This window comes from Phalaenopsis equestris, unplaced genomic scaffold (assembly GCF_001263595.1).
Source record: "Phalaenopsis equestris unplaced genomic scaffold, ASM126359v1 Scaffold001346, whole genome shotgun sequence".
Classification (NCBI taxonomy): domain Eukaryota; kingdom Viridiplantae; phylum Streptophyta; class Magnoliopsida; order Asparagales; family Orchidaceae; genus Phalaenopsis; species Phalaenopsis equestris.
This window is the reverse complement of record NW_018165785.1, coordinates 14,370-24,393: the sequence shown is the minus strand read 5'-3', so window position 1 is coordinate 24,393 and position 10,024 is coordinate 14,370. Positions and strand designations below refer to the sequence as shown.

Genomic DNA, 10,024 nt, shown 5'->3' with positions numbered 1-10,024 from the left:
TGCATTCATGTTTTCTTTAATTGTATTTTTATATCATTTAGTATTCTTTGGAAAATAGAAAGAGGCCTTTAACATATGATGAAAAACCTCCTTATTACAGTCTCTATATATTTTTCCTTGTAAAAGAAGTCAGTTAAAGAAAAATGAAAAATAATTGCTTAGACATTATTTTCTGCCCTCCCTAGACTGACCAAGGATCCATCCATCCTTTTAGGATGAGTTCACTCCCTCTCTCTCCCTATTGCCCTTCAGGGTTCTGTACCTTTTCTCTAGCTCAAGGGCAAGATTGTGCAACATTTCCCTAAATTAACATGAATCCACTACAAATGAATCCTTCAACAGATATCTCAGTAAACTGTGTCATAGTTTGAATCTAATCCAAGTATTCTTACTTCTGATACCTCATAACCAACCACCATCGAAAATTTGAATTTTTTTTTTTTTATTTTAAAACTCCTAGAGTCAGCCATTCATTAGCCTCTCACTTATAAAACACTAATTCCTCCACCACAACCCACTGATGCTCCTGCCACCAATCCCACAACCATCCTTATCTTTTATCCAAGCCAAGGTTAATATTTATAAATATATGTTAACAGAAACATCAGAATTTTTTTTTCTTTTTTTTTCTTTTTTTGTAATTTGATCAAACCCACTCCATATCTTAAGACTAAGTCCATAAAAATCTTATATAATTTTCTCATGTTTATGTTTCCATCATTGGCCCCATATCGGAATTAGCAAACCTCCCTATCTCATTTTTTTGAATAAAAATATAATTTTGAGGGTAACTCTTTACACTTACTAAAAAAATTAGAAAACATGGCATTAAAAGAATTAAAAAAAGGGGGAAAAATAAATCATGGCATACTTGAGGCCAATAAAAAAGTCAAGAAAGCATAGACACTGGTTGTACAAAATTCAAAAAAGAAACCATATGGCACGATAGTTCATAATGCATATGGAATGTGAGGTTTCATGCATTACACCTTGTTGCTGCACTCGAGAAAATATTAAATGCTTTGAGCGTAAAGTTGAAGTGTAACTTTTGGATTCAAAGGTCCAACAATTTTTCAAACCAAACGACACAAAAAATTAGGTTATACTATAATGACTAATGCTTAAGGAAGAAAATGTACCTTAATTCAGAAACGGGATGCCGTTGTCTTAGCTGACCTAGTTCTCTTGCTGCCACGGAGGGTGGTCTCTCATACTCTTGGGGCCTTCCATTTTGTAAGAATCTACCTCTCAGAAATGACTGAAATTTTATTTTTATAGGTATCCGCAATCAATAATTTTTTAGGTTGAAAGACCACAATAAAAAACAAGAATATAATTTTTAAGATGAACAGAATAATTGAAACTAATATTTACTTAGCAAATAATATAAGAATTGTAAAGGCCCTATCTAAGAGGACCACGTGCGTATAAAATGACAACAATATGAATAAAAAGAAAGAGTGCTATTACAAATGAGTATGAGTTAAATTCATGATAAAAAGAATAATTATAAAATGATTTTCAGAACTGATAGCAGATTTCCTATGCAATAGGTGGAATGTAGTTGTTCACCTTAATGACATTGATGGAAAGTAGCTTTTCATTTTAAGAACTAATAGCAGGGTCCTTATTCAATAGATGGAAAGTAATTGTTCATCTTAATGACATTGATAGTTTATCCAAAAATTGAAATAGGAAAAACTGCAAAGAAATTCAATCATTCAAGCCTCTTACAACAGCACTATGAGAAATTTTGATGATTTTACCCTAATCTTCGTAAAGCCTTGGTCAACTTCAAAAACATTATGTTGAAAACTCATATGTTAGATTGAACCTAAATTAATCCGCACCCCAAACTAGAATTGGACTTACTTAACCTTGGTTAGCTTTGCAGTCCATGAAATAAACCATGCCTAATTGTAAAGCCATATACTAGACCAAAATTTATTGACGTGGTTAACCCTAGGAATCTATCTCAACCTACCTAGAAACCCAACATAACCAAGTTAAGTATATGGGACTAGTGGACTTAATCCAAGCGGTGAGATTGACCGTGGTTGACCTAAATGCCCCTAGTAGACTCATAAAACTCGAGTACATAGAGTTTCTACACCAACAAAGAAAAAAAAATGCAAAAACAATAATTCCAAGTTGAGATAATGAAAATTTCTTTTTTAAAAAATAAATCTTTCTCATGAATTCTCATCTTTCATGTTAACAATGCCTATTCTTTTGATGAGCACAAATATTTTCGTGAGTAAACCTATCCATGTGTCTTCAAATATGTTAGCTAAATTCTCTTAAGGAAAGCTTAAGTGATGCAAACATGCTTTTAAGACAAAAAGATGATGACTAAATCAAAAATGAAATTTATAATTGTGTGTGCAACTGTTTATACTTTTATTAAAAAGACTAAAATGTAAACGCGATTAAATTGTCAAAATTGGTAGGTTCATGGAGATGTATGTTGAAACGGAATTGTTTTATATTCAACGAATTCATATGGTCTTGAGGAATTTTGACAGGCAAGAATCTTGTATCATGGGTCCACTGCATCTCGTGGCTTTTCTCTTTTTGTAGTTATTAAGATAACCTTGATGGTTTAGAAGTCATGTTTCTTTTAAGGGTCGGTTTTGATGACTCCTTACAGTGTTTTAAGTGTTTCTCTTCTTTAGCAAACTTTAATTGGTGGAGATTTTCATGGATTGAAAAATGCTAGTTATAGATATCCATTTTTTTTCTGTATGTTACACTTGAAAATTGGGTTTCCTGTAATGGGTGTTTTCTCCATTAGCTGCAGTTCATCGTTTCTCTCTTTGCTGCTCTCTATTTGTTGCAGTTTGATCTGAATTAGGTGCAATTCATAGTTCATGTAATTGTCGAAGTAGCTTGATCAGCAGCTTCTGGTTTTATGTATTTGATGCAGAAGTTTGCATTGGGTTCATGGTTTTCAAAGCTTCATTTTATTAATAAGGTTGCCAAGTTGAGAAGTTCAATAATAGCATTTCATGGTTTTCAAAGCTTCATGATTTGGTGAAGTTTTTGATGGGTCATTTCCGTTTAGTTGCAGCTTCTGTTTAGCTACAGTTTTTTTTATGGAATTTGTTGCAGGTTATATTGGTAATGTTATTAGCTGCAATTTCTCCTTAGCTGCAGCTTCTGTGATGGAATTTGCTGCAGTTTATGTGATGCAACTTTTGTTTAGTTGAGGTACATATGTGAAGGGAGGAAACATATGAAAAATTGATTGTATAGAGGAAGTTGAGAGAATGTTGTAGTGTTCTCCGTTGAGATTCAAATCTATGTAACCTTAGACAAATGCATAATAAAACATGTTCGATGTCTTACTGCGGATGTAGGTCTTTGACCGAACCACATAATTCTTTTGTGTTCTTATGTTTTTTTCAATAATTTATTTTTTTTTAATAATTTTATACTTCATTTGTGTTGAGCATCTTATTATATTTCTTCTTATTTTATTTGTATTTGATACTCACGAAGTGGTGAACAATATATTTTAATTGAACTGTAATATTTTGAGACATTTTTTTATCTATTATTTTCCATAAACAGTTATGTTGCAAACAGTTTAACCAAACATGGGCAGAATGATCATTTATCCAACAACAGCTCCCAGTAAGCTGTTCTGAATAAGCTGCACCAAACAGCAAGTCAGTTTATTCTAATATTAACTTATTCTGATAAAGTTGCCTCAAACAGACCTTTAATCCTCGTGTTCCTCCCTAAGCATCCCTTACCCAGAGTTTCTCATCTAGCCACCTTAAATCTCATTTTGTAAAGCTTACTTCAGGCATTATTTTACATTTTAGATAATACGTTAAGATTCTTGAATCTTAGAATTTCTCTTATGTTTAACATTTGAACTTCTAGAGTATTATAGCTTTTGATTCTAGTTTTGATTTGAGAGAGTTGTTCAAAATATATACCCAAGGGGTGAACTCGCCCAAAATTGGAGCAAAGAGACAAACTAGCTAGCTGCGTTTCAAGAAGACTCGCCAATCAAGCTTGAGATGAAATTTTCATGCCAGGTTCAAGGCGGACATGCCAACCACATCCAAAGAAGACTTGCCCAGCCAGGTACAAAGCATCTACCCACAAAGCCTAAGTAGGCTCACATGCCTACTCAAAAGAGGAATATCCACCAGTCTAAAAAAGAGTCTGAAACTATCACCAAACTTATCAGATTGATCTAACAGTGTCTGTCGGATTGATCTAGTAGTGTTTATCGCCTATGCCTCTATAGCACTTAAGGACCTAGATCCTGTCAATAAAAAGAGGACTTCAAAAATGACAGAGGAGTCTGACTTCTTATGGCCTTTAGATCAAGATGTTACTCGTGTAATTTACATTATTGAGCTAGTTAAGATCTTATCTAGCAACAATTCTTCCCCAACCTTTCTAATTTATTTTGAGCCAATAAGGTTATAGCATAGCTCGAAGAAATATCAGAATCTAACATTTTAGACATGAAAAAAATAGTATTTTGTGTTAGTAAAAAGGGCTGCTCTGCAATAAGGCAAGAAACTAAAGATCATATCAAGTGAAAGCAAACAAATTTCCCATTAGGCATGAGAACCATAACTTAGCTAAGAGTCCATCAACCACATTCAATTGACTAATTTTACAAAATATCAACAACCTAATTCAAACTAAGTTCTTGGTCCCTTTCGCTACCTACTTTGGTGTAAAGCTAGTTGGTGAAAAAGGTTTTTGAGTACAATTGATGGACTAAACACATGTCATATTGTCCCAATAACTTTGTTTGGGTTTTGGTCCTTTACCTACTTACATTTGGTTGATTTACAAAAAATCAATTGTCTAGTTCAAACTTGTAAGTGAGGGTCCCTTCAAAATCCAATTTGGTGTTAAACTAACTGAGAAAAATTAACTTTATAGAATGGTAGGACACCTAAACACTTCTCATATTGTTACCATAAGTCGTATTTTAGATAATATCTCACTCATGCTTTTCAAAATTAAATTAAACATTGAATCAAAAGATGGAAAAGTTCAAAGTTTAAAGCTTCAACTAAAATTTAACTAGGGACTAAATCATGATAACGTGATATATATTAAAATTTATTTATAGCAACTTAATGATATAATATTCTATTAATATTATTTTTTTGTGATTTAAAAAAATATATATATTTCTCAAAACAAAAAAATTTTATCATAAAATTAGTCAAATAAATTTATGAAGGAGTAAACTACTTTTGCAAGACTATTACTTTATTTTAATTTATAATAAAACAACCAACAGAGTGATAGACTACAAGTTTAATTAAAACAAAATTTTAATATCAACATATTTATAATAAATATTATAATGAGCGTATTGACATGCGTCAATTTTTCATAATTTTATGCTCTAATTCATGCAAATTATTTCTTTTGTTTTATGATAGTACGCTATTTTAAGGTTTTTTATGTATTTTTACAAATTTCAAGATGATTAGCACACAAATTGGAGCAAAAATGATCATATGGGAATTTTTCAACCTAGCATAACCACGGTTGGTTTTGGCGTGGCCACGCCAGGTGTATAGTGTGGTTACGTTGGAGAGCAAGAGTGGTCACGCTAGTTCAATTTGTTCGCAGATTGTCCTCAAACGTGGCCACACCACCCTTCGGACATGGTCACGCTGCCATACTTCATTGGCTAAGGTTTAGAGAGGCTTGAGAGGTCCATGTTGTTCTTCTTCTCGGGAGAACAAATGGAGCTTTTTCTTTTGGTTTTCTATTATTTTATTTGTTTTTCGGAGAGATTGTATGAGAGAGTTGTTTGCTTACTTTGCCGTAGGGAAGATTCAAAAACCAGTGAGTAATTATTTTTGTTTTATAAACATGTTGTTTGCATGCTTGTTTTTCAAGAGTTTTCATGTGATTTTATCTCTTGATATGAGTAGCTAACTTTCTTTTTCATGCCTCTGTGATTCATGGATAGTTTTCTAATTATGTTTTTCTCCGCATGTTTCTCATAATACGTTTTTTGAGTTTTTGATGTCAATGTGTGGGATAACCCTCCAGCCTTCGTTTATTCCTAATCTAGCCAGTTAGGATGTTAAGACCTATCGTAATCTGTGACTTCTGTCTGTTTTGTAGTGGAACGATTGGATTAACCACAAAATCCTATTAAAATAGATATATTTTAATTTGGGTTTTTCACCCAAGAAAAGGGATCCAAGGAAACACAGAGAACACCATAAGGTTAAGTCCAACTTAACTTTATGGATTTTCAATTCTTCTTCAGACCGAGGCATAGGCTTAAGAATAGACATCGTCCCTGATTCACAACAATCATATAAGGGAAACTGTTAGAAAAACATAGTCAAACACTACACCTAAATCGCAGAGGCACAATCATTAACAGTCTTGAGGAAACCTAAGAATTTCAACTCATGCTTCCTATGGCTTTTGTTTTTTGTCAACTTTGCTAGACTCAGGATTTTCTTCTTCTATTTTTCTGATCACTTTGAACTAGATGAGATAGCTAGTAAACTGTAGATTCACCTATTAAGAACTATTCTCAACTCATTTCCCTGTGAGAATGATACTCGGTACTTTAGCAAATTGTTTTCTACTTGACACGTATACTTGCGTGAAGTGGTCGCTTGCTTTGCGACAATTTTTTGGCCATCACATATTCTCTTGCTCTCAAGGGATTGTTAATCTAAGGGCATCAATGTATAGATTAATCAAAATTATATGGCATAAGATATGTGATTTTTTTTTATTTTGAACAATTTAAAAGAATGATTTGGTTCTCTAAAACATGTACTAATTCAGCAATCAGACAGTTCAACAATTCAACTAATTAAATCTAATTTGATTTTTAAAACCCTAATCTCACTTAGTACATTGTCTGCATAGCTAAGAATCTTCTAGGAGATGACTTTTTAAATGTTTATTTGATGAGAATTTTGATCGATTGGAATGCAAGCATGGTTACTTTCAAAATCAGCGCAACTTCACCCAAACTTTGGGTTCAAACGAGCTCCAACAAGGTTTTAGCATTGTGAAGAAACTTAGCTCTTTGCAAGTTTTAGCATTCTGTCAAGCTCTAGAAACAAATTCTAAGCCTCTTCTTACTCCCTGAGGTTTTTATGTTCATGGTATTTCACAAGACACTTGAGATCTCAATTTAAAAAGTTTCCTTTAAGCTATTATTGTGAAATTTGTTTGAGATTCTTGAAGCATGGTCTCATCCTGAGCTTCTTATTTTAATTTTCACATCTTTCTTGAGTTAAATTGTCCCTTGCATAAAATATATGGCTAGCTCATCAACTTAATTGTGTATTCATGCCCTCATGATATTATTTAGTTTTTTTTTTTTTTTTTTTTTTTTTTTTTTTTTTTTATACATCGCTAAGAGTTTTCCAACTTTTTGATGAATTTTTGAGTTGTGTGAAGGTTTTATTTAGGCCTAGAAAAAGGTCCAGCCCAAGAAAAAAATGTTGAGCTTGTGCAATGTTGACTTTGAGTCCAAGAAAAAAACCAATGTTCCTCAAAGTAAGGGACTGCGCTTGTAAAATCTTTGGCTTACACCATTTGTGGAAGTTGCTCGTAAAATTCCCAAAGGAAAACTTACAAGCAAGCTCAAGGAACAGTCAAACTGCAACAAATCTGTTTCTAATGAAATTTGATATCCTAATTTGCATTCTGCTCTTACTCCACAAATTTCACATTTCTGCCAAACCACATTCATGTTTGGTATATCCTGTTCAAGCTTCACAATATATATCCCTCCATTAACCGTGATCATGGTTGCCTCCAATTAAGACTGTACCATCTGCATATACTTATTCTTTACTTCTCTTTGCTGTTGCCAACTCGTCAGTTGTATTAGCAAAAACAACAATGATGTTTTTACTTTTCTAATCGTGGATGAGAACCCTGATAAGGTTTCACCAAAAAAAAAAGGGGGGGCATTACATGCATAACCCATATTCTTATGTATTTACATATCTCACACCCAAACTTCCACATTTTCATGCATAGCAATCAAAAATTTGATACCGCACAAAAAAAGCATTATTACCACTTCTTAAAAGTGAAATATAGTTTTTCATGCATGGGTTTAAAGTGTGTATATCAAAAATGTGTCAGCACAAATTTTAGAGATATATGACGGTCGACTGAGAAGATGACTTGGTGGTTTGGTACCCACCGGCAAGAGCCCTTTATTGGCCCAGTTCCCGCGGCCTGTGAGAAAAATAGTCCCAAGACTGATAGAATTCAGCCACCCTTCTAAAATTTATGAGCACAAAGCTTCGAGGGGACGAATCTGCAGGCGTTCCCAACCAAGTAGGGCGAACGATGAAAACCGCCCAAACCTTGAGTAGTCAACCAAGACTTCCCGACCCAACCTTCGGCCATAGCTGCCCAAGCAATGACCCAGTCGATCGTTCCCTCGGCCTACTGGTGTGAGGTCGCTCAGCGCGAGGTCTACCCTGTCGAACGCCATATCTACCTACCGGCCCTATAAATTATGTATTGACCAAAATACCCCTTGTTGTACCCACGTTACTAGGGATACAAAATGCAATCTTATAACCCTCATTCCTATAAATAGGAGTTTATTTTGTGAATAAAAGATGCGTAATTTTACTGTTAATTATCAAGCTCGCTACTTTCTTCCTCTCTTTCGCACTCTATTCTTTAGATGTGTCTCTTGGACACTTTTGGATTCAAAAGTATCAAAGTGTTGTATGAGTAAATATGAAAGTTCAGGCATGAGATATAAATATATAAAAATTGTGTGCTAAGTATGTCAAGGTCCCCCGCCCCCAACATAAAAACCTGTTGAAAAGGCACGTGAAAGGGCCAGAGAAAAATGGGTCCCCCTATGGACGTTAGTTAGTATTATCAGACCAATCACTGCAGTTTTCCAGCAGCCAAATGCATTCACATGTCTGGAAATCAGAGTGATGAACTAGGACAGGGGTGGTTTGGTCACATCATATATATGTAACTTAGAAACATACTAAAAAATGACTAACCAAACATTTAAAATCACTGCAACTGATGAAAATCTGACCTACATGTGATTTATCCATGACAGCACCTACAACATAGATTAAACTAAAACATAGATTAAGAAACACCTCAAAATCTATCAGATCTTGTCTGTAATGCCTCGTATGGAAGAAAAAAAAGGCACTGAAAGGTTGGCTGCCTGAACACTGACAGAACAAAAGAAAAAGCAACAAACATAACTACTAAAAGCATAGTCTTGACTTCATTGACGCAATTGCATCAATTGCTAGCGGTACAGTTTAGGTGATATTAAATAACCAAAACATGCATATAAATCGAGACAAAAAAGAGATATTTGCAACGTTCAAAGCTTTGCATTCATGAATGTAACAGCAATACATATTTGTTAAAAAGATGCTAAGAGAATCAAGTCCAAAACCAAACTGACCTGAATGTGGCTGCGGTGAGCAAAGTTTGACACTGCCCTTTGCTCTGACAAACCCTGTAGTTCCCTCTGTCTTTCTCGAACAATCCTCGTGAGTAGATCTAGCCTTGCCTGCCTTCCTCGAATCCTAAGCAAATCCCGTCGGACATGCTCTGGCTGACCATCTTCGTGATCGGTTGCTGACTCCTCCCTCTCACTCTCACGCCCCTCCCTCCCGCTATCTTGTGACTCCCTTTGCTGACTGTTCATCTGCACCCACTCTCTCACCAGTCTGACTCTCTCCCGTTCAGTTTCGCCGAGCCACTCTGCCCTCGGAGTCTCATTCCTGGTCGATACGCGTGAGGAGTCATCAGCAATTCCACTCTCATTCATCCATCCACGCGCAATTTGCCTTACCCTTTCCCTTTCAATATCCCCAAGATCAGGAGAATGCTGCTCTCTGCTGGATCGCCGCCCATCCTCATCCCCCAAATAAAGATCGTGTCTTCTATTCACCGTATGAAAAGCGCCCTGAGCCCATTGGCTGAATTCACTGTTGTCGCTCTCACTGGCCTGGCTCTCCGGCGCCTGCCCACAAGC

The 10,024-nt window shown here is 35.1% G+C and overlaps 1 protein-coding gene across 1 annotated transcript; it reads right to left on the bottom strand.

Moving 5' to 3' along the window:
* Nucleotides 1–983: 983 nt before the first annotated feature.
* On the bottom strand, nucleotides 984–10,012 carry LOC110034114 (the record flags this gene model as incomplete). The annotated part of the gene is made up of 3 exons (XM_020738388.1): nucleotides 984–996; nucleotides 1,140–1,258; nucleotides 9,449–10,012. Coding segments are annotated over 3 exons (696 nt in total), but the record flags the coding sequence as incomplete, so codon positions are not given.
* Nucleotides 10,013–10,024: the final 12 nt, after the last annotated feature.